Here is a 26,051-nt window from a genome sequence, read left to right on the forward strand (position 1 = left end):
AGGTTTTCTTCAACAGAAGTGAACAACACCATTCTTACCACTAGATCTTCTTTAGTTTAACAGGTTTACATGATCATGGAGGAAGTAACAACCATATAACAGTATAACAGTGGTCCACATTCATTCACAGCAGTTGACAGTAAGTAGAAAAGGTGAAACACTTTAAGTTTGACCTGTTGGTCAAATGCTACCCAGTATGACCACTCTATTCCATCTGAGTGGATGGAAAATGTCAGTGGCTTGGTCAGGCATGCAGCAAACCCAATGATGTAGTCCTCCATCAGACAACCAGAGAAGCACACCAAGAGTTGAGCCTATTCCTTGTTTGATAGCAACATGGTCATCCGATCGATGGTTGAGGGGGCCTCTCCTTCCCGGTAGGCAAAAAGGCTGGGGAAGATGCCAATGTTACCAGCACAGTGACCCTCCAGCCACTCTTCATTGACTGGCAGACAGGGGGGAGAGAGAGGAGGCTCATTATTCAGAGTAGGTGACGTACTTACTGTTCACTTAAAACACACAACACTTCATCATTTCTCCCGTTCCGTTACCTTCACCGAGAATGTCAATAGTGTCTCCCTCACTGAACTCCAAATCCTCTGGTCCCTCAGCTGCATAGTCATACAGTGCCACCATCTGGTAGAGAAAGGTACGGTTGGCCAGAGGGTCCTCAGTCTGACAGAGAGAGCAGAGGAACATACCAGGTTAGCTTTCACTCAGCAATTAGCCACACATTCCATTGAGGCATTTCAGTTCAAAATGGGACTGTGCTACATACACTGTGTTGTATAACACACTGTATTACTTCTACAACTAATATAAGGACAGGAGGAGAAACTAATATGGGCACATAACATTCCAAGCATTCCAATGTACGTAAAAAGGGGGGTGTTACAGGTGCCCTAAAGGGACAAACTAGAATATCAATAAACAACATATTCCTCCCCTTTGCTTTTGATGCCTCAGAAGGAAAAAGTAAATATTCACTGTTTTGCATATTATTTTATTTTTAACATAACTGCTCTCTTAAAGTAAATAAAATAATTTTTCAGAATAACCTTTTCTGAACTAGGGAAAGAGGGTAGACTGCCTCAGTTCCCAGACTGAACCCTGGGGTGTATTCTGCCCCAATGTCGGAGGTTAGTCTGAACTAAATATTCAACCTTTCAGGGGGTCGTCTTTCTCTTGCAGGGTAATGACAACGTACATGTGAGTCTACAGTCACATTGTCTCTGAGTCTGAGTGGTGATGGTGTATGCCCAGACTGGTGCCCAACATTACCCTGAGTAGGCACTCTGGCTGGTTCAAGTGAGTCTGGAGCACTTTCCACATTTATAGGTTGCTGCAGTGGATGTTCAGGTGATGGCTCGTAGTCATGGTAGGTATCCAGTAGCTGTTTAGTCTTTGGAGGTCTCAGGAGGTCGAGTCACGTGCAAAGCTGTCTTTTCATCATGGCTGACACGGGTGCCTCTTTGATTGTAGCATGGGGGGTGTTTCTGTAGGTCAACAGGTAGGTGGTTAGGCGCCTATTGAGGGAGCCGTTCCCTTGTGATGATTTTAAAGCTTGCTTCATCGTTTGGACAAATCTGTCAGCAAGGCCGTTTGTTGCAGGGTGACACGGCACTGACTTGATGTGCTGAATTCCATTTGCTTCCATGAATGACCAGAACTCTTCAGATACCAGTTGTGGGCCATTATCACTAACGAGTTGCGTTGGCAATCTGAAGCGACTGAAGATTGACCGTAGCATTTCGATGGTCCTCTCCGCTGAGGTGCTCTTCATCACTGTGACCTCAGGCCATTTCCTGTGTGCGTCAACTACGACTAAGAACATACGATCCTCCAGTGGGTCTGCATAGACTATGTGGACTCGTTGCCAAGGCTCCTCTGGGAAGTTCCATGGGTGTATTGGTGCTAGCTGAGGCATGTTCCTCATCTTTTCACATGCAGAACATGACTTGGCCTTGTCTTCGATAGCTGCGTCCAAACCTGGCCACTAAAAGTAGCTGTGTGCAAGTGGCTCCTTCATTCGCACCATGCCAGTGCCCTAAATGGAGTTCTTCAAGCACCTGCCTTCTCAGTGTCGGCGGTATGGTGACTCGAAAACCCCATTGCAAGCATCCAGACTGAACTGTAAGCTTGTTCCTCCTCACTAGGTAAGGATTTAGGCAGTCCAGCTCTCCTCCTTTTCCACGAGTGACAATGTCCACGACCTCAGACATCACTGGATCAGTGTGGGTGAACTCTTTCACTTGGACAGATGTAACTGGGACGTTCGTCACTTCCTTGAAGTAGAAGATTTCAGCCTGGGACTGTTCAGTGTGTGTGACAGGTAAGGGAAGCCTTGAGAGGCTGTCTTTATTGCAGTGCTGCTGAGACTTTCTGGACTTGATATCGTACTGGTGAGCAGATAACAATAACGTCCATCGCTGCATGTGGCTGGCTGCAAGCGACGGAATGCCGGTGTGGGGACCAAAGATGGAGGTGAGGGGTCTATGGTCTGTCAGCAGTGTGAATCGTCAGCCAAACAGAAACTGATGAAATTTCATAACTCCAAACACGATGGCGAGCGATTCACCCTCGATCTTTACTTAAGGTAAGGCTTTACTTAAGGTCCGTGATTTGAAAGCAATTGGCCTTTCTTCCCCTGATGGCATGATGTGTGAGACAACAGCACCAACGCCATGAGGCGTACAGTCCTTTTGGAGTCACTATGGTCAACAGTTCTTGTGACTCTTGGTCCACATGCATCTGTAGATAGGCCTGACATAAGTCTATCTTACTGATTTTGTCCTCCAGCTAAACCAGAAAAGAGGTCATCAATGAGGGGTAGTGGATATTTTTCAGCAGTTAAGACTGGGTTAATGGTGACTTTGAAATCACCACAGTCGGAGTGATCCATCTTTTTTTATGACTGGAACAACAGGTGTAGCCCATTCACTAATATTCATTGGATCCAAAACTCCACTCTCGACTTGTCTGTTTAGCTCAGTTTCAACATTTGGTTTTATGGCGTATGGGACAGGTCTAGCTTTGAAGCATTTTGGCTTACCAACTGGTTTCACGGTCAGTTTAACTGTTATGTCCTTCATACTGCCAAGTTCTCCTTTGAACACATCTGTGTGTTTCCTCAATATCCCTTCTAGGTTTGTGTCCTCTTTTGCAACCACCTGACGGTTTAGTTTGATCTTTTCCCTGCCATGTGCGTCCTGGCGAGGCTGGATGGTTGCCTTTCACGTTGTAGAGACGTAGCTTTACCTTCTGTTTGTTGAGCTCCACTGTAACAATCACGCTACCTCTCACTGGAACAATCTCACCGAAGATAAACACAAACGTGAGAACGTTTCTTCCTCGTCGCCAGTTTTGTTGTATAACACACTGTATTACTTCTACAACTAATATAAGGACTGGACATGAGACGGGAGTAGAAACTAACATGGGCATTGTTTAATGCCTTTCACAGGACAAAACGTTCCAAGCATTCCAATGTACGTAAAAAGGGGGGTGTTACAGGTGCCCTAAAGGGACAAACTAGAATATCAACACACAACACATTGTATCATAGGTCGCTGTCCCACATGGCACCCTATTCCGTATGTAGTGCCCTACTTTTGACCAGAGTGCACAGGGTAGCCCAGAGCCCATAAAGTAGTGCACTTAATAGGGAATAGATAATAAAGCATCTGACCTTTCCATTTTGTTAACGATGGAGGAATCTTTCAAATACGTTAAGCTCTTGATTTAGTTTGCCTGGAGTGCTAGATGAGCAGGACTTGCACTTTAGCGACTATTCTATTGTGCCTGTCAAACTAAATCAAGCCCAGTAAGTATTTTAAAATGATTTCAAATAGTATTTGAACCTAGGGGTGATGGAAAGTATTTCAAACAGCACATACTAAATGGTTGCATAATAAACAGTGGAATGGTAGCTAATGATTCCCTTATCACAGTAAATGATCTCAAGGAAATCTAGATGTTTTTGTTCTGAACAATGGGCCCACTCAGATCTCTTAACATAAGTTGTATAACTGGTATTGGCAGTATGGACTGAATGGAAATGGAGAAAACTCTGCAGAACACTCACTGAAACCTCTTGCTTTTCCCCAGCCAGCCAGTCTGTCAGGAATTTTATGTAAAAGTAGAACAGGACTTACATGGCCATCAGAGTTTTTTAAGAGGTCATTTCTTCTTACGAAAATCATTCAGGTCACTCTGACATGCTGAGGCACAAAAGCTAGTCTTAAATTGTCCAGAATATATTTTTACCTGACAACCTCTCCCTCCCCTGGGCTTTGCATTGACTTAATCAGGCCAAATCATCAGCATTGTATTACATCTGACACTTGAAAATGATGAGTCATAAAATGAATTAGAAGTTATCCACAATTCCATCTGCCTAGTGTACAGTATATAAAACCATGCAACTAGATGTACAGCACAACATCATGTATTTACTGGATTATGTCAAATGGTCCTTCCAGTCAGGCTGACACCAGTGGAGGCTGTTTGATGTATTTGATGCCATTCCACTTATTCCACTCCAGCCATTACCACAAGCCCGTCCTCCCCAACTAAGGTGCCACAAACCTCCTGTGGCTGACAAACATTCTTCTTCAACCAACTGGAGGACAGATGTACTAATTGTTTGGACCTGATAACTTCAGAGAAATAAATTGTATTATCTTAATCTTCATTTTACCTTTACATGTGTTATTTCCGACAGAGATGAAGAGTTACACACTCAGATAAAAACACAGATTAAGTCAGAGCCTTTACTCACCAGCTCAGTAGGACTGTCCACCGTGGATGGGTACCTGGGTGGCGGGGTGGAGGTGGTTGGTAGGTAGGAGGGTGGAGATGCCTCTCTATCAGGCCTCTCTGCAGATTATATATAGCACAAGATTTAAAAGGCTGAACACTTGTACAATAATCAGTGACTGTAAAATGAACACATTTATAGTTCATGGGGCTGGCAGAATGACGACTGTTACAATATGATTTAAAGCACTTTGAGATTCTTTGTGTAATGAAAAATACTCTAATAGTTAAATAATAACAATAATTATTGTTATTTAATTAACATAAAGGTGCTTTAAAGGTTAAGATGGATGCTGGCATGGCCTAGCTCCACCCCCTTGTTCTTGCGTTCTGCCAGTGGGGTTAAATGAGGTGAGTCTACCCTGTGGAGGTTCTTCGTGGCTAAGCTGGCTCTGTGGGCGAGTGGGCGGCTTGAGACCCGGTGGGAGGGGGATCCCACTGGGAATACTCTGTGGACGACACAGCCAGAGTAGTCAAGGTAACACCGCTCTCTGTGCCTTCCATTAAAGCAGTGAAACATCCAGACAGGCTGGGCTTATAATTGCTATTCCTTTTATGACACCTCATCCCCTAATTGTTAAAATCCAAGGGTATTCAACAACCCTGTCTGTGCTTCACAGTGTCAAGCAGGTGCAGCTTTGATACACATGAATAGGCCTACAAATGTTTTCACTGTCTGTGGGTAGAGGAGGAGAGTTAAAATACAGCTCTGTTCAGCATTACTCTAAAACTGAACGTTGAGAGAACAACCCAGATGAGATTAAACACCTGAAGCTGCTGGATTGTCACATTCTGTTCACAACTATGTAAATAGCTACATTGTCTTAGTAAAACATACAAATGTGATGAAATAAGAAACTCTAAGATGAAGATAGAAAGCCTTACTTTATTTTTGTTTCTGCCTTTGGACTTGTTGACATCCACTGGGTCCAGCAGGGTCATGGGGACAAGTCCTTTCTAAACCACAAAAGAGGGGGAAAAATGGAAGTTGAGCGATAATCAAAAATTTTACGGCATAGATATACAATCGTACAGAAAGAAGGCAGGACCAAAATAAAAGGAGTTGGTGTTGCTGTGTTAGGAAAGGGGAGATGTAATGACATGGCTATTACTGATACAGCCAACGGAGGGGGTGGGGGCAAGGGCCAGACAGTTAGGGGACAGCAGAGCCTCTTGTGGTATGTAGAAGTATTGCATTATTCTTATGTGCTTTCTAATTCATTATAGAAGATCCTAGCTAGTTGCTACTATACAATACAACTTTATTTTCCATACATTACAGCTAACAACAGAAATGTGTCTACTGCTCAATTCTCAACCCTCCCAGACAGCACACACTCTTTACAGGTGTAGGGAGTTAACCCAGTCTTTACAGGTGTAGGGAGTTAACCCACTCTTTATAGGTGTAGGGAGTTAACCCACTCTTTACAGGTGTAGGGAGTTAACCCACTCTTTACAGGTGTAGGGAGTTAACCCACTCTTTACTGGTGTAGGGAGTTAACCCACTCTTTACAGATGCAGGGAGTTAACCCACTCTTTACAGATGTAGGGAGTTAACCCACTCTTTACAGGTGTAGGGAGTTAACCCACTCTTTACAGATGTAGGGAGTTAACCCACTCTTTACAGATGTAGGGAGTTAACCCACTCTTTACAGGTGTAGGGAGTTAACCCACTCTTTACTGGTGTAGGGAGTTAACCCACTCTTTACTGGTGTAGGGAGTTAACCCACTCTTTACAGGTGTAGGGAGTTAACCCACTCTTTACTGGTGTAGGGAGTTAACCCACTCTTTACAGGTGTAGGGAGTTAACCCACTCTTTACAGGTGTAGGGAGTTAACCCACTCTTTACAGGTGTAGGGAGTTAACCCACTCTTTACAGATGTAGGGAGTTAACCCACTCTTTACAGGTGTAGGGAGTTAACCCACTCTTTACAGGTGTAGGGAGTTAACCCACTCTTTACAGGTGTAGGGAGTTAACCCACTCTTTACAGGTGTAGGGAGTTAACCCACTCTTTACCGGTGTAGGGAGTTAACCCACTCTTTACAGGTGTAGGGAGTTAACCCACTCTTTACAGGTGTAGGGAGTTAACCCACTCTTTACAGGTGTAGGGAGTTAACCCACTCTTTACAGGTGTAGGGAGTTAACCCACTCTTTACAGGTGTAGGGAGTTAACCCACTCTTTACAGGTGTAGGGAGTTAACCCACTCTTTACAGATGTAGGGAGTTAACCCACTCTTTACAGGTGTAGGGAGTTAACCCACTCTTTACAGGTGTAGGGAGTTAACCCACTCTTTACAGGTGTAGGGAGTTAACCCACTCTTTACAGGTGTAGGGAGTTAACCCACTCTTTACCGGTGTAGGGAGTTAACCCACTCTTTACAGATGTAGGGAGTTAACCCACTCTTTACAGGTGTAGGGAGTTAACCCACTCTTTACAGATGTAGGGAGTTAACCCACTCTTTACAGGTGTAGGGAGTTAACCCACTCTTTACAGGTGTAGGGAGTTAACCCACTCTTTACAGGTGTAGGGAGTTAACCCACTCTTTACCGGTGTAGGGAGTTAACCCACTCTTTACAGATGTAGGGAGTTAACCCACTCTTTACAGGTGTCTCTCACCTGTCCATCATGTATGACCATGGCCAGTCCATCTCTGTCTGCATCACTGAAAAGAAACACTATGGCTCCCCCAGGCACCGTCAGCTGCCCAGGGGCTTGGGACATGTAGGGGTTACGCAGACGCATGTAGCGAGAATCCCTATGGGGAGGCAAAGACAGCATTCGAAGTGAAGGGTTAAGATGCACACTACCATGATTATCTCACTTGTGTTGCAGCGAGTTATTAAGAACCCCAATCAACATTGTAGAAAAATAAACACATAATTTGACTCATATACATTTATTATCAACGTTTCGGTCAGAGACCTTTGTCTTAAAAATATGTTACTCATACCACCATATTAACCATGGATATCTTTTTTTAGATTCAAATATCAGTTCTGAGCTTATTTTCTTCTGGTGTCCGTGACCATGAGAGAATAATTACAGGATTTTTTCTGCTCCAACAACATTCATGTTTTGGAACATAATTGAAAGTCAATGTGAATAATGTTACTTACTTCACTCTATCCACCTTGGGCTCGTAGTATCCCGGTTTCTGTTCGGAAGACAGAGTTACAGTCAGAGTGAGAGGCAGAGGGCATAGGATGTGTCCCAAAATGTCAAAATGGCATAAGGACTCTGGTCAAAACCAGTGCACTATACAGGGAATAGGGGGTTATTTGAGACACATTCAACGTGTACTTCCGATGCTATGTTAACAGTGGTCTTACATTGGTCCTGAGAGGTTCAAATCCACCAAAGTCATCATTGGGAATCATTGAGGAAATTACCTGAAAGCACAGGAAGAGGCCTGATTCGATTGACACACACACACGGACACACAGGCAAGCACACACACAGATATGTCACTATACATATGTCCCTATTCCCTACATAGTGCATTACTTTTGACCAGATCCCATAGGGCCCTGATCAAAAGTAGTACACTATATAAGGAATAAGGTGCCATTTGGGATGTACTCTGTTACTGTGCCTGTGTACATCAGTGTGGTGTGGTTTTACTTTACCATTGGTTTGCCCAGGAAGTCTCTCTGTCCCAGCTGTTCTACGTCCTGTTTCCTGGGCCGGAACACCTCTCCCTCTGGCACCAGGAGGACGGGCAGCACCTCTCCCTTCTGGGGGTGGAGACACACACAGAGAAAGAGAGAGAAAAAGAGAGAAAAAGAGAGAAAGAGAGAGAAAGAGAGAAAGAAAGAGAGAGTAATTCAGGACCGAGAGAAATGCAGCCACACTGGACAGAACACACCACACCCTGCCAATGTCAAAGTATTATGTGACGTTAGAGACAGGAGTTTTTCCATACCATGTGCCTTGATCAGTGAATTTAAAAAAAACTCATGCCCTATGTAGGGAGAATTCAATGTTTGTTATTCTAGAGAATATTGTTTTTCCGGTAGTGTACTTACAGAGATACTGTGTAAAGCCACTTCCAGTCCTCGCCCCCCTCCTCCTTTCTCCTGGGAGGCTGAGAGCAGGATGTCTCTGGCTTTGTCCAACTGGTTCAACCTGGAGTGGACAGCTGCTGCGTTATACAAGACCTGGACAACCACAGAGAAACATAGCGTCTGTCTCAAATGGTACTCTATTCCCTATGTAGTGCATTGCTTTGGACCAGAGCGCTAGAGGACAGTCTACTAATAACGCTCTCCATATCAAATGTATTTATAAAAACCCTTTTTACATCAGCAGGTGCAGCAAAGTGCTTATACACAAAAAGAAACTGCCTAAAACCCCAAACAGCAAGCAATACAGATGTAGAAGGTTGGAGGCTAGAAAAAACTCCCTAGAAAGGCTGGAACCTAGGAAGAAACCTAGAGAGGAACCAGGCTCTGAGTCCTCTTCTGCCTGTGCCGGGTGGAGATTGTAAGAGTACATGGTCATTAAGCCCAGATATGATCACACAGAAAAGTAATACTCAACAACTGCCCATGACAGAGCATCACTTAATGATGCTGCATTGAACACATTGGGGTTTTCATCTCTGAAAAGACAATAAAATAAGTCACTGAACTTGAATTTATAAACAGTCTCACAAATGTGATTAATAAAACAAGCAACAACCATATTTGTTCTAGCTGATATATTATTTCCTGAATCTAATCCCTATAGTCATGTCCAGAGAGACAGACACATATTGGTTAGCCCAGTTTGAGACAAACACAGCCACAGCTGTACATGCCCTGGGATAAAAATATGAAATATGTCTCATCTTCACTATGAAGTAAATCTCCTAAACTTGTTTCCCTTCATTCAATGAGGCTTTGTCATACTGTAGGTCCCTACCAGGTGGGTTATCTGGCTTTTGGACCGCACGTTGGAAGTGTTGACATAATGGAACTGGGGATATTCTCAGTTGTTAATTTGTCAAATGCATCCCAAATGGCCCCCTATTCCCTATATAGTGCACTTATTTTGACCAGAGACCTATTATACCAGGTCCCATAGCCAAAATTAGTGCCCATTAAAGAGAATAGGGTGCCATTTGGGATTCATCCTTAAAGATGCACTCCAGTCTCCTTTTCAACTCACGAATCACCTGATTTACCTAACAAAAGGCTCATCTCAGTAGGTGGTCCAGTTATTTCATGACATATCATGCTCCTCTATGTTTCCCGCAAGCATGGCGGGAGGCCGATGACATCATACCAACTCCTTGAAGATTGCAGTTGTGTCTAAAAACACTATTTTGCTCAAAATTACTTGTTTTACCCTTAAGTGTCTGAACATTACTGTATTTATACTTGGGATATTTTTTAGGAAAAGTTTTTTTTAAATAGCTGGACTACATCTTTAACTCAGATATCTTTCACCATTTGGAGCAACGGGCTATATACATTTGGACTGTCACATATATTTTGAATCTTGTTTCATTGTACTGTACTCCACTTCTGGTACATGGTGTACACCTGTAAGGTACAAGTACATGTATAACACCTGCAAGGTACAAGTATATTTCACACCTTTATTTAACCAGGTAGGCAAGTTGAGAACAAGTTCTCATTTACAAGATAAGGGAGGTAAAGGCAAAAAAAAGGCCATGGTGGCGAAGTAAATACAATATAGCAAGTAAAACACTGGAATGGTAGATTTGCAGTGGAAGAATGTGCAAAGTAGAGATAGAAATAATGGGGTGCAAAGGAGCAAAATAAATAAATAAATACAGTAGGGGGAGAGGTAGTTGTTTGGGCTAAATTATAGATGGGCTATGTACATGTGCAGTAATCTGTGAGCTGCTCTGACAGCTGGTGCTTAAAGCTAGTGAGGGAGATAAGTGTTTCCAGTTTCAGAGATTTTTGTAGTTCGTTCCAGTCATTGGCAGCGGAGAACTGTAAGGAGAGGCGGCCAAAGGAAGAATTGGTTTTGGGGGTGACCAGAGAGATATACCTGCTGGAGCGCGTGCTACAGGTGGGTGCTGCTATGGTGACCAGCGAGCTGAGATAAGGGGGGACTTTACCTAGCAGGGTCTTGTAGATGACCTGAAGCCAGTGGGTTTGGCGACGAGTATGAAGTGAGGGCCAGCCAACGAGAGCGTACAGGTCGCAGTGGTGGGTAGTATATGGGGCTTTGGTGACAAAACGGATGGCACTGTGATAGACTGCATCCAATTTATTGAGTAGGGTATTGGAGGCTATTCTGTAAATGACATCGCCAAAGTCGAGGATCGGTAGGATGGTCAGTTTTACAAGGGTATGTTTGGCAGCATGAGTGAAGGATGCTTTGTTGCGAAATAGGAAGCCAATTCTAGATTTAACTTTGGATTGGAGATGTTTGATGTGAGTCTGGAAGGAGAGTTTACATTCTAACCAGACACCTAGGTACTTGTAGTTGCCCACATATTCTAAGTCAGAACCGTCCAGAGTAGTGATGCTGGATGGGCGGGCAGGTGCAGGCAGCGATCGGTTGAAGAGCATGCATTTAGTTTTACTTGTATTTAAGAGCAATTGGAGGCCACGTAAGGAGAGTTGTATGGCATTGAAGCTCATCTATAACACCTGCAAGGTACAAGTACATCTATAACACCTTCAAGGTACAAGTACATCTATAACACCTTCAAGGTACAAGTACATCTATAACACCTGCAAGGTACACGTACATCTATAACACTGTGGTGTAAGTCTACATCTATAACACTGTGGTGTAAGTCTACATCTATAACACTGTGGTGTAAGTCTACATCTATAACAGCATGGTGTAAGTCTACATCTATAACACGTGGTGTAAGTCTACATCTATAACACTGTGGTGTAAGTCTACATCTATAACACTGTGGTGTAAGTCTACATCTATAACAGCATGGTGTAAGTCTACATCTATAACACTGTGGTGTAAGTCTACATCTATAACACTGTGGTGTAAGTCTACATCTATAACAGCATGGTGTAAGTCTACATCTATAACACTGTGGTGTAAGTCTACATCTATAACACTGTGGTGTAAGTCTACATCTATAACACTGTGGTGTAAGTCTACATCTATAACACTGTGGTGTAGGTCTACATCTATAACACTGTGGTGTAAGTCTACATCTATAACAGCATGGTGTAAGTCTACATCTATAACACTGTGGTGTAAGTCTACATCTATAACACGTGGTGTAAGTCTACATCTATAACACTGTGGTGTAAGTCTACATCTATAACACTGTGGTGTAGGTCTACATCTATAACACTGTGGTGTAAGTCTACATCTATAACACTGTGGTGTAAGTCTACATCTATAACAGCATGGTGTAAGTCTACATCTATAACACTGTGGTGTAAGTCTACATCTATAACAGCATGGTGTAAGTCTACATCTATAACACTGTGGTGTAAGTCTACATCTATAACACTGTGGTGTAAGTCTACATCTATAACACTGTGGTGTAAGTCTACATCTATAACACTGTGGTGTAGGTCTACATCTATAACACGTGGTGTAAGTCTACAGCTATAACAGCATGGTGTAAGTCTACATCTATAACAGCATGGTGTAAGTCTACATCTATAACAGCATGGTGTAAGTCTACATCTATAACAGCATGGTGTAAGTCTACATCTATAACACTGTGGTGTAAGTCTACATCTATAACACTGTGGTGTAAGTCTACATCTATAACACTGTGGTGTAAGTCTACATCTATAACACTGTGGTGTAAGTCTACATCTATAACAGCATGGTGTAAGTCTACATCTATAACAGCATGGTGTAAGTCTACATCTATAACACTGTGGTGTAAGTCTACATCTATAACACTGTGGTGTAAGTCTACATCTATAACACTGTGGTGTAAGTCTACATCTATAACACTGTGGTGTAAGTCTGTTGTACCTGCCAGCTGTAGAGCTTGTAGCGTAGCCCCAGCTGTCTGTAGTCAATGACCACGTTCCCTCTCATGTGTTTCTGAGCCGAGATACAGTCATTCAGAGCCTCCTCCAGCCTGCAGAACACACACACACACACACACACACACACACACACACACACACACACACACACACACACACACACACACACACACACACACACACACACACACACACACACACACACACACACAGGAACAAAGAGAGTGGGAGGGAGAGGGATGTCAGATTTAATGGCTGTCTTTTGTAATCTAAAACATGAATAGACAGCCATTTGCCTTCATATGTTAATCGATGTCTAAACGCTGTACATACACATTGACCTGTACATCCTGTTGTTAACTTTAATAAAGGAGAGAACAACATCAGTTGACAGAAGAGGAACCATAATGTTGTACAGTGATCTCTTTACCTGCTAGCCATTATGAGTGTTCCAGATCTTTGGAAAAAGCCAACTGCAAGTCGCTCATCCTTGGCTATGGTCTGGTCTAAAGCCTTCACAGGGCGACAGATAAATATTAGACGCACTCACATACACACACAAAGAAATCCTTTCAGAGATTGATCAGTCACTCTTGACAGCAGTCCTCCAGACTTACCTGGATGGCAGGCTCCAGCTGCCCTAGGGCAAGGTGAGCAGAGGCAGTCAGAAACAGAGTACGGGAGGTAGGTTCAGTGATCTGGTTCAGTTTAGACAGGGCTCCCTGCCAGTCTCTGGCATCCACTGCCTTCACTGCTTCATCCCACAACCGCAGCAGCTCCGTGTACAACATCGTCCTGTGATAGGAACATTTCTTTATATATATTTATTTTAAAGTTGTACCTCAAAAAAGTTAGGACAAGTGGGGATCGAAATAACTGTATACACATGGCACTTTTTAAGAGGCAATCTGGAATTTGTAAATACACTAAATAAGACTTTTAAATACATGATATATAGCCATTGTAGTTTATATAGTTCCTTTGTTGATTTTCAAATCCCAGATAGTCCCTTTAACCAATTACCTTGTCATGTCTGAGTGCAATGAAGAAAGGAACTAGATTACTATGAGAAAATGTAAGCCTACAGTGTAATAACTGGGGTGGTATCCTTTATGAATGAAACCACAACAAAGATCAACGTGTAGTTGCTCTTCATCATCCTCAGCAAACACAGCATGGAGATTTTAGACAGAGTGACTCTTAAAGAGGATCCAAGTCTTTAATCATATTATTTTCATATATTATTAATTTTATCCAAGCCTTTCACAAATAATTAAATATCTACTCAAACAAATATTAATGATATGAAAAATAAACATCTCTACTTACAGGTGCTCCCACACTTAAAACATAAACAAAAGGAAAGAAGTTTGATGTTAGAGAGTCAGGGAGATTATGAAAGGTATGCCAGCTTAGCACCTTCAGTCCCGCTCAGTATGGCAACAGGGAAGTGAAGATAAGGGAAGGCTGCAAGCTGTGGGTGCAGTGAGGGAGTCACCACCCTGCACTACAAGGAAGTCCTCCTCCCTTGCATTTCTTATAAACAAGGCAGGGAATGCACCAGTGATAGGTCTCAAATGTCACCCTACACCCTATATAGTGCATTACTTTTGACCAGAGTCCTATGGGTACCCTATACAGTGCAATCGGAAAGTATTCAGACCCCTTGACTTTTTCCACATTTTGATATGTTACAGAATTATTCAAAAATGTTTTCAATTTATTTCCCCCCTCAATCTACACACAATATCCCATAATGACAAAGCAAAAAACAGGCTTTTAGAAAAATTTGACAAATTCATTAAAAAAAACAAATATTAAATTTACATAAGTATTCAGACCCTTTACTCAGTACATTGTTGAATCACCTTTTGCAGCAATTACAGCCTCGAGTCTTCTTGGGTATGACGCTACAAGCTTGGGACACCTGTGTTTGTGGAGTTTCTCCTATTCTTCTCTGCAGATCCTCAAGCTCTGTCAGATTGGTTGGAGGAGCGCCGCTGCACAGCTATTTTCAGGTCTCTCCAGAGATGTTTGATCGGGTTCAAGTCCAGGCTCTGGCTGGGCCACTCAAGGACATTCGGAGACTTGTCCCGAAGCCACTCCTGCGTTTTCTAGTCTGTGTGCTTAGGGTTGTCGTCCTGTTGGAAGGTGAACCTTTGCCCCAGTCTGAGGTCCTGAGCGCTCTGGAGCAGGTTTTCATCAAGGATCTCTCTGTACTTCGCTTCGTTCATCTTTCCCTCGATCCTGACTAGTCTCCCAGTACCTGCCGCTGAAAAACATCCCCACAGCATGACGCTGCCACCACCATACTTCACTGTAGAGATGGTGCCAGGTTTCCCTCAGACGTGACGCTTGACATTCAGGCCAAAGAGATCAATCTTGGTTTCATCAGACCAGAGAATCTTGTTTCTCACAGTCTGAGAGTCCTTTAGGTGCCTTTTGGCAAACTCCAAGCAGGCTGTCATGTGCCTTTTACTTAGGAGTGGATTCCGTCTGGCCACTCAACCATAAAGACCTGATTGATGGAATGCTGCAGAGATAGATGTCCTTCTGGAAGGTTCTCCCATCTCCACAGAGGAACTCTGGTGCTCTGTCAGAGTGACCATTGGGTTCTTGGTCACCTCCCTTATCAAGGCCCTTCTCCCCGATTGCTCAGTTTGGCCTGGCAGCCAGCTCTAGGAAGAGTCTTGGTGGTTCCAAACTTCTTCCATTTAAGAATGATGGAGGCTACTGTGTTCTTGGGGACCTTCAATGCTGCAGAAATGTTTTGGTACCCTTACCCAGATCTGTGCCTCGACACAATCCTGTCTCTGAGCTCTACAGACAATTCCTTTGACCTCATGGCTTGGTTTTTGCTCTGACACGCACTGTCAAGGTTGGGACCTTATATAGGCAGGTGTGTGCCCTTCCAAATCATGTCCAATCAATTGAATTTACCACAGGTGGACTCCAATCAAGTTGTAGAAACATCTCAAGGATGATCAATGGAAACAAGATGCACCTGAGCTCAATTTCGAGTCTCATAGCAAACGGTCAAAATACTTATGTAAATAAGGTATTTTATGTTTTTTATTTTAAAACATTTGCCCCAAAAAAATTATTACAACTGATTTTGCTTTGTTATTATGGGGTATTGTGTGTAGATCGATGAGGAACATGTTGTATTTAATCCATTTTAGAATAAGGCTGTAATGTAAAAAAATGTGGAAAAGGGGAAGGGGTCTGAAAACTTTCCAAATGCACTGTATACAGGGTTGGGCAGATTGCTTGACATTTTTTATCCGTGCTGATTACAGTTACATGACACAAAGTAATCAGTAACGTAATCCTCAGGATTACTCTAAATGAGTAACTTAATTCAATTACTTTGGATGGAACTGAATATTTTATAAGTTCTTTAAACCTATTTTAATATTTCGTTTTCTTTTGTCCTAGAATGTATTTCTCAATATAATGAAAATCGGCATTGTCTTCTTTAAAAGTAGACTTGAACACCATGTTACAGATTGTAAAGTAGCTGCACAGATTTGTTCATTTTCAGCACATTATAAGGAGTGATATGATGTAAGACTATTCTATGTTCTGTACAGCAGCATGCTCAGGCCCATCCCTTGGAACATGCTGTTTGTCAGCAGCACCCTAAAGCTTTCCATCGATTTGATGAGTATCAGTAGTGATGGGCACCAACATGGGAATTCTGTAGCCTATCCATACCAGTTGCATTTTTTCTATACGAAAGGAGGAGACGTAAATGTACAGTGTGCAGGGTAGGGGTTTAGGAGCTTGTGCGCTTATTTTGCCACTGATTAAAGGAGACCGAGAGGAATCGATCTGCCAGCCTGGACTCAGGGGTAGACGTAACATAGTAAATGTAAATCTGGGACACGCCAATTAGTATGATATGTTACATTTCATATGTTATGTATGTGGATGTCCATCATCCATTTCGCATTATACTGCATGGTACGAATTACAATTTGTATGATATGTTACCAATTGCAATTTGTTGTGGGGAGGATTAGCTAACATGCTAAGTAGTTGCAAAATAGCTATAGAGTAGTAAGTAGTTGCAAAGTTGCTGATTAGATAAAATTCTAAAGTTGTCCGTGATGAGATTCAAACACACAACCTTTGGGTTGCTAGATGTTCGCGTTACATGCCCACCTATCCGCCCCACCCGCCCACCCACCAACCAACCCTACTTCCGTTTTTGCCTTAAGTAACCATCTGTCTTCTGTAACCACAACATATCATACTCATTTGAGTGTCCCAGATTAACATTTACTGTGTTACGTCTAATCTATGAGACCAGGCTGGACCTGCACAGGTAGGTTTATGAGAGCTCTATGTAGTCCAGGCGACTGTCTGCTGTTTGCCCGCAAAACGTTTTATTGTTATTTGTCCAATAGAAACTCATGTTTTAATTGCTGTTTGCAACTTTTTGGACTAATGATTACACCCCTGGTGTGAATGTTCTGAAAGCGTATCCTATTCAACCAGTCTGAATATAATCAAAAACCCATCCACGCCTGTGATGGCCCATCAGCTAGAGACAATAGTCCTGCTGAGGTGGGACCATGTCAGAAGGTCTATGCACTAAACAGCAGCATCACTGAAGCGTATCAAATTGTAATATTGATATTAGATGAAGTAATCCATAATGTAATCAGCTGTTTTTAAGAATGTAACTGTAATCCAATTACACATAATACAAATAAAAAAACATAATCCCTGTTACTTGTAATCTGTTACTACCCATCCCTGCCTATATAGCACATTACATTTGACCAGAGCCGTAGAGTGAACTAAATAGGGTGTGGAATGGAATGGTGCCATTTGGGACATTACCCAGGACAGTGATAATAGCACGTACACAATTGCTTTTCACATGAAATTACAAAGATGTGCTGATTCCCACAGGGTGAGATCACTGAAGGTACACAATGAGGTTGATTAAGTAACATCATGGCTGAGTCACACACTTATAATAAAACAAACTCACTATGAAACATTTCATGAATAGAAAGCATTCATTTACATTCTGGTATTTCAAAGTGACATTTGACCCTTTGACTTGAAATGGAAGTTTGTGAGGAGGAAGAAGGAAGAAATATGATCTGACATAGTTTCCATAAAGTTGGACCTGGCTGTCTCCAATTTCTGTTTTCCTTGAGCACTCAACTTTCCAATTGAATGATAGTTGGCTTACACCTCGTGGCACATACAAGAAGTATATGACATCACATTTCAGTTTTCATTGTACATTGCTTCAAGTTTGTAAGATTTCTATTTAGATCCTGTGTGAAATCATCATTCCGGATAGAGGTATGGTGACAGCTCTCTAACCTGGGGAAAACTAAGATGACGTGGCTTAACCATTTTTCAAATTGGTTAAAATTAGATTAGGGTTAAGGTAAGGGTCAGTTATAGATTTTGGCTAGTCGGGCTGTCAATGGGATGTTGGTCAGACAAGTCCCCCTAGTCTCTCCCCTCTAACCCTGAGGTGCTACGATGATACTAGAGGAGGCTGGTGGGAGTAGCTATAGGAGTACGGGCTCATTATAATGGCTGGAATGGAATTAGAGCGTTGCCGGATCGAATCCCAGAGCTGACAAGGTAAGAAATCTGTCGTTCTGCCCCTGAGCACTGAAGTTAACCCACTGTCGCCCCCCCCCCCCCCCCCCCCCCCTGATTCAGAGGGGTTAGGTTAAATGCAATTCAGTTGAATACATTCAGTTGGACAACTGACTAGGTATTCCCCTTTCCCTTTCTCTTTCCTTTCACTGTAATGGCTAGAATGGAATCAATGGAACAGTCAAACGTGGTTTCCATCTGTTTAATACCGTTCCATATATTCCATTCCAGCCATTACAATGAGCCCATCATCCTATAGCTCTTCCCACCAGCCTCCACTGGATGACACTACCCCACAGTTACCCCAGTGTACAGCAAAAAGAAGACCTCTTATCACATGGTTTGGTACCATCTAGTGGATACCATGGAGAACTGCAACCAGAAGTGAAAAATCTCTGCAACTTTTCCTCCAATCATGGCTCCTGTTGCAAGATAGGCCCACTCATGATAGGCCCAAGCAACAAAAGATTTTGAAAAGAAGTTGTGCGTTGACATAATGAACATAGAACATAATCTGCATTGATCTCATGAAACTTTATTGAACAGCAGACAATGTAAACAGAACAACCAACCCCATAGCTATCTAAAAGCTTAGCAATGCCTATTGCACCAAAACAACAACAACAAACTGTATTAGCCCACATCCCTTGAATAAATTCAATAGCCATCATCCCCATATTGAAGATACATGAAATATGTCATAATAGAATCTTAATGCAATTTCTTATACCTGGGTGATGTTTAACTGGAACAGACAGGCTGATAGATAGCACAGCAGATTCATTGTATCATCAAGCATGTATTTTCACAGCTTCGCTCATGCGTGACACATTCAGAGCTCCTTGTGCAGCTCCTTCTGCAGCTCCTTCTGTAGCTCCTTCTGCAGCTCCTTCTGCAGCTCCTACTGCTGCACCAACTGGTCCTCCAACTATTCCCATAGCAGCTCCGCATGCAGGAACCATGTCTGCTCCAACACCTGCTCTTAACAAAGCGGTTTCTTTTTAGACAATTTTTCATTGTTTTTCCTCAGGTTGTCACTCTCCTTCAAACATTGCCTTCAGTTCTTCCATCTCTCTGCGTCTCTTCTCTTTGTTCTCTCTCAGCATCTCTTCTTCAATCGCTCTCTCTGCCTCCTGGAACATCTCATTGGTGTAGTGAGGAGGCTGGTGGGAGGAGATATAGGAGGACGAGCTCATTGTAATGGTTGGAATGGAATAATTGGAACGGTATCAAACACATCAAACATATGGAAACCACGTTTGACTCCGTTCCATTCATGCCATTCCAGCCAATACAATGAGCCTGTCCTCTTATAGCTCCTCCCACCAGCCTCCACTGGTGTAGCGACCCCCTCCATTCAACATGACCATAGACTTTATCCATGCGTCATTGTTGACCTCTGCCTCAACTCTGTCTATTTCTACAGATTGAGAGAGGACTGTAGAGGTTTTCACCAGACACCAGCCTCTGTCGTTTGATGGGGAGACCATAATTGAGTAAGTTTTACCTGACCTGTTCAAAATTCAACATAGTAGCTGTTTGTGTGTCAGATATTACCTATCCTAACTGCCATTGGTAATATAACAACGACTGTGTGTGTATGTGTTCACAGAAACATGTATGGAGCCAGCACATAGAGACTTGCAAGATGATGTGATGAAGACCAGATGGACAGAGGCACTTGATACTGATGTCTCTGAATTGAGAGAGACCTGGCACTCAGCATAATATACTAGACAAAACTTTTACTTGTATTGTCCTATTCAATTATTTAATTCAATGGTATCAGTTAATATGGGGAGGGAGAAACCCTGTGTTATCTGCACCAGGATCAGGTGCAGAATCAGGTGCCTGTTTTATACGGGACACCACACAGGAAGGTATGACCACTCTGACATGTTTGCCAACGTAGCCCCATTACCACCAGACAAAATGCCGATAACACATTATATTAGCTTATATGGTATTATGTAAAGGGTTGTTTATTCTACTTGGACCTGTTACTATACTTGAAAATGATCAAAACGCATATAATATCTATAAATTCAGCAATTGCATTCTTCTCATATTACTCTGTAGGCCACTGACATATTCAAAGGTTCCTCCGGCATCTCACCATACATCTGCCTGTAGTGACTGACCTCAACCTGCAGGAGGTTGGTTTGTTGTGATTGAGTGGGGAGTAACAACTGCGGGAAATGTTCTGACAGATGGGTGTGTCTTGAGCCTTGTTCACACTGGCAGTTTGAAGTGATTCAAAACTTTTTTGTATATCCGATTCGAATATGTTCTTTTTCCTGCAGTCAACAGCCAAGAAACACATGGAACTGGATATTTCAAGCCACATACAGATACAAAAATGATTCCTGGCCATTTGTGTCTGAACAATAAAATCTGATTTGCCCTCAAGTAATTTTTAGACTGTTTTTTGGCATATATTGTTGCTTACTGGCTACACTGTTGACAGTTTGACAATAACATGTGATAGCTAACGAACGTATTAATTTTTTACAAACAAATTAGTGAATGTGCTAGAAAGTTAAACAGCTACCTAGCTAGTTGACTGCTGTGGCTAGCTAGTTGACTGATGTGGCTAGCTAGTTGACTGCTGTGACTAGCTAGTTGACTGCTGTGGCTAGCTAGTTGACTGCTGTGGCTAGCTAGTTGACTGCTGTGGCTGACTAGCTAGTTGACTGCTGTGGCTAGCTAGTTGACTGCTGTGAATAGCTAGTTGACTGCTGTGACTAACTAGCTAGTTGACTGCTGTGGCTAGCTAGTTGACTGCTGTGGCTAACTAGCTAGTTGACTGCTGTGGCTAGCTAGTTGACTGCTGTGGCTAGCTAGTTGACTGCTGTGACTAACTAGCTAGTTGACTGCTGTGACTAACTAGCTAGTTGACTGCTGTGGCTAGCCAAAAATGCCTTGTTTTGAAAGTTGGACAATCTTATCCTTTCAGGCTTTAAAAAGTGTTCTTACACTATGATTTTGATCATTCAAAGCAACTGGGAAACGTCCATGGAAACTATTGTTGTCACCTTAGATTGCTACATAACTTCTGAGTGATAGGAACAACGAGCACCACTACCAATCAGCCTACGCCACCCCGCCAACACCCGTCGTTACTTTGACAACTAGCGTAGCCATGTCACCAAATGACTGCTGTCTGAACACAGACAAATACAATTTGGTCACTTGTAACTTGCTGTTTGGACATTCAGTATTCCAAGACGGATTTGAACAACAAAACTGATTTGAGCATTAAGGCCTGCAGTGTGAACAAGGCTTTGATGGTGGAAAGGACACACTCAAGAAACAACCACATCAAACCACAGCCCCAAGCCAACTCATATTTGGCTTATGTCATGACCACCAGCATTTCCTGAGGAGCAAGCCAAATTCAATGGAATGCTTTTCCAACAGTCTTGTAGGAGTTCCCACATATGCTGAGCACTTGTTGGCTGCTTTTCCTTCACCCTGCGGTCCGACTCATCCCAAACCATCTCAATTTGGTTGAGGTCGGGGGATTGTGGAGGCCAGGTAATCTGATGCAGCACTCCATCACTCTCCTTCCTGGTAAAAATAGCCCTTACACAGCCTGGAGGTGTGTTGGGTCATTGTCCTGTTGAAAAACAAATGATAGTCCCACTAAGCTTAAACCACATGGGATGGCGTATCGCTGCAGAATGCTGTGGTAGCCATGCTGGTTAAGTGTGCCTTGAATTCTAAATAAATCACAGACAAGGTCACCAGCAAAGAACCCCCACATCAAAACACCTCCTCCTCCATGCTTTACGGTGGGAAATACACATGCGGAGATCATCCGTTCACCCACACCCGGTCTCACAAAGACACGGCGGTTGGAACCAAAAATCTCCAATTTGGACTCCAGATCAAAGGACAAATTTCCACCGGTCTAATGTCCATTGCTCGTGTTTCTTGGCCCAAGCAAGTCTCTTCTTATTATTGGTGTCCTTTAGTAGTAGTTTCTTTGCAACAACTCGATCATGAAGGCCTGATTCACACAGTCTCCTCTGAACAGTTGATGTTGAGATGTCTGTTAATTGAAATCTGAAGCATTTATTTGGGCTGCAATTTCTGAGGCTGGTAACTCTAATGAACTTATCCTCTGCAGCAGAGGTAACTCTGTGTCTTCCTTTCCTGTGGTGGTCCTCATGAGAGCCAGTTTCATCATAGTGCTTGATGGTTTTTGCGACTGCACTTGAAGAAACTTTAAAAGTTCTTGAAATGTTCCGGATTGACTGACCTTCATGTCTTAAAGTAATGATGGACTGTCGTTTCTCTTTGCTTATTTGAGCTGTTCTTGCCATAATATGGACTTGGTCTTTTACCAAAGAGGGCTATCTTCTGTATACCCCCCCACCTTGTCACAACACAACTGATTGGCTCAAGCGCATTAAGAAGGAAAAAAATTCCACAAATTAACTTTTAAGAAGGCATACCTGTTAATTGAAATGCATTCCAGGTGACTACCTCATGAAGCTGGTTGAGAGAATGCCAAGAGTGTGCAAAGCTGTTATCAAGGCAAAGGGTGGGTATTTGAAGAATCTCAAATATAAAATATATTTTGATTTGTTGAACACTTTTTTGGTTACTACATGATTCCATGTGTGTTATTTCATACTTTTGATGTTTTCACAATTATTCTACAATGTAGAAAATATTATGAGTAGGTGTTCTAAAACTTTTGACTGGTAGTGTATACACTATATATATATATATATATATATATATATATATATATATATATATATATATATATATATATATATATATATTCACTACTGTTCAAAAGTTTGGGGTCACTTAGAGATGTCCTTGTTTTTTTAAAGAAAAGCACATTTTTTGTCCATTTAAATAACATCAAATTGATCAGAAATAAAGTGTAGACATTGTTAATGTTGTTAATGACTATTGTAGCCGGAAACGGCAGATTTTTTATGGAATATCTACATAGGCGTACAGAGGCCTATTATCAGCAACCATCACTCCTATGTTCCAATTGCACGTTGTGTTAGCTAATCGAAGTTATAGCCACAGTCTAGGACATTTACGGTCATTAGTGAAAACATTTTTATTTTATCTACTTAAAATGTATACAAATTTAGTTACTGATGCTGTTCTGTGGCCAAACATTTTGAAATGTTTGCCACAAATAAAAGTATTAAAAACACATATTTCCTTATTTTCACAATATCCATATCTCAAAACTAGTTGCAACTGGTTTAAATGTAGTTAGGCCCAGAGCCTTCTGTTCACGCAAACAGGATAAGCCCAATAAACAAGCTCTTAAATCTTTTCGTGGTTCAAACATGAAAGTGAAAATCTGGCTGAAATGTTCTTCGAACTCTGTAGATCAGTTTATGGAGGATAACCATCTGCAGAGGCTGGTTCAGAAAGGTGGGGCTGGATACCACATGTTCAATCACCATGACACCAGCAACAATAATCAGATTAGAGAACTTTTTAGAAAAAATTTAAACCAGACTGATAAAAACAGATTAGCTGGTCATGGCACTGGAGAAATGCAGCTACAGTAGTTACATTATCATCACTGCAGCAATGCTGATTGGCTGATGACAGAAAGTGTTTGGCAAACAGTTTGAAAACATGACCCTGCCTGGAGGGAACACCAGGTGCAGGAAGGACAGTGGCAGGGACAGGAGGGATGGGAGGGACAGAAGGGGCAGTGGTAGGGACGGGAGGGGTGGTGGCCGGGACAGGAGTGACAGGAAGGACAGTGGAAGGGACAGGAAGTATGGGAGGGACGGTGGCAGGGACCGGAGGGATGGTAGGGACCGTGGTATTGGGAGGGACGCTGTGGAATAACAAGAAGGCTTTCAGGGGCCGGACGATGACACCAAATGACTGCTTCTCTCTCACACACAGGTTATGTCATGAATGCATTTCTATCTGTATCAGGCCAGGCGTACCTGTATGTTGCAGGTGAGTTTATCTTCTCCAAGAATCACAGGCAACATCTCTCAATCTCCACCGCCCAGCTGATTGGCTCCACAGCAGCACAGCACCCCCTCCTTCGCGGTGTAACTCAACCCTCATCAACACCGTCTCTCCAGCAGCACAGCACCCCCTTCTTAGTGATGTAGCTGAACCCTCATCAACACCGTCTCTCCAGCAGCACAGCACACCCTCCTTAGTGATGTAGCTGAACCCTCATCAACACCGTCTCTCCAGCAGCACAGCACACCCTCCTTCGCGGTGTAACTCAACCCTCATCAACACCGTCTCTCCAGCAGCACAGCACACCCTCCTTAGTGATGTAACTCAACCCTCATCAACACTGTCTCTCAGCAGCACAGCACACCCTCCTTCGCGGTGTAACTCAACCCTCATCAACACCGTCTCTCCAGCAGCACAGCACACCCTCCTTAGTGATGTAACTCAACCCTCATCAACACTGTCTCTCAGCAGCACAGCACACCCTCCTTCGCGGTGTAGCTGAACCCTCATCAACACCGTCTCTCCAGCTGCACAGCACACCCTCCTTAGTGATGTAGCTCAACCCTCATCAACACCGTCTCTCCAGCAGCACAGCACCCCCTTCTTAGTGATGTAACTCAACCCTCATCAACACTGTCTCTCCAGCAGCACAGCACCCCCTCCTTCGCGGTGTAGCTCAACCCTCATCAACACCGTCTCTCCAGCAGCACAGCACACCCTCCTTCGCGGTGTAGCTCAACCCTCATCAACACCGTCTCTCCAGCAGCACAGCACACCCTCCTTCGCGGTGTAGCTCAACCCTCATCAACACCGTCTCTCCAGCAGCACAGCACACCCTCCTTCGCGGTGTAGCTCAACCCTCATCAACACCGTCTCTCCAGCAGCACAGCACACCCTCCTTCGCGGTGTAACTCAACCCTCATCAACACCGTCTCTCCAGCAGCACAGCACACCCTCCTTAGTGATGTAGCTCAACCCTCATCAACACCGTCTCTCCAGCAGCACAGCACCCCCTTCTTAGTGATGTAGCTGAACCCTCATCAACACCGTCTCTCCAGCAGCACAGCACACCCTCCTTAGTGATGTAGCTGAACCCTCATCAACACCGTCTCTCCAGCAGCACAGCACACCCTCCTTAGTGATGTAGCTGAACCCTCATCAACACCGTCTCTCCAGCAGCACAGCACACCCTCCTTTGCGGTGTAGCTCAACCCTCAGCAGCACCGTTTCTCCAGCAACACAGACAGAGACAATAAACACACTGCATTGGTCTTGCTGGTGCCTTCAAACCAAAACGCATGAAAAGTGGTGGGAAAAATATGTTGTTCTAACTTTTTCTTTGTCAACATGAGCCCTGTGTTGTATAATGCTGAACCATTGACCAATAGTGTCCTCTAGTGGTGCTTTCTGAGAGTGAGTCACACGTGAACTGGTGGGCAGGATTGTAAAGTAAGTAGTCTCCGATTCACTCAGACACTAACTGCTAGGCTGTTCAGGCCTCAAGCCACCCAGTCCAACAAAGCAAGGTCACAACACCTTATGGAACAGTAGCATCTATCCGAAATTGACTCAAGTAGCCTACTTCCTTGACAGGATGGAAAGGAACTGTAAAGATGCTGTTGTATTTCAGAAGACAATGAAACACAAAATTTGACCTCTCTCGCATCAG

The 26,051-nt window shown here is 43.1% G+C and overlaps 1 protein-coding gene across 1 annotated transcript; it reads right to left on the reverse strand.

The window, feature by feature from the left end:
- Nucleotides 1-314: 314 nt before the first annotated feature.
- LOC120062941 (neutrophil cytosol factor 2-like) lies at nt 315-13,557 on the reverse strand. The gene is made up of 12 exons (XM_039012993.1): nt 13,384-13,557; nt 13,197-13,279; nt 12,750-12,858; nt 8,846-8,977; nt 8,447-8,554; nt 7,937-7,974; nt 7,437-7,575; nt 5,704-5,775; nt 5,180-5,267; nt 4,781-4,878; nt 552-675; nt 315-445 (listed from the first exon to the last, which is right to left on the reverse strand). The coding sequence occupies exons 1-12, from the start codon at nt 13,555-13,557 to the stop codon at nt 315-317; spliced, it is 1,296 nt and encodes a 431-aa protein (XP_038868921.1).
- Between the last annotated feature and the right edge of the window lie 12,494 nt (nt 13,558-26,051).

Source organism: Salvelinus namaycush, chromosome 18, assembly GCF_016432855.1.
Source record: "Salvelinus namaycush isolate Seneca chromosome 18, SaNama_1.0, whole genome shotgun sequence".
Classification (NCBI taxonomy): domain Eukaryota; kingdom Metazoa; phylum Chordata; class Actinopteri; order Salmoniformes; family Salmonidae; genus Salvelinus; species Salvelinus namaycush.

Bases quoted from the DNA above. Each gene is read 5' to 3' on its own strand.
- LOC120062941 (XM_039012993.1), bottom strand. From the start codon at position 13,557: ATGTTGTACACGGAGCTGCTGCGGTTGTGGGATGAAGCAGTGAAGGCA. The intron at 8,978-12,749 runs GTACAACAGACT...GTGGTTGTCCAG, and splicing joins ACAAGCTCTACAGCTGGCAG to GTCTTGTATAACGCAGCAGC. The intron at 7,975-8,446 runs GTAAAGTAAAAC...TCTTCCGAACAG, and splicing joins ACTTCCTGGGCAAACCAATG to AAACCGGGATACTACGAGCC.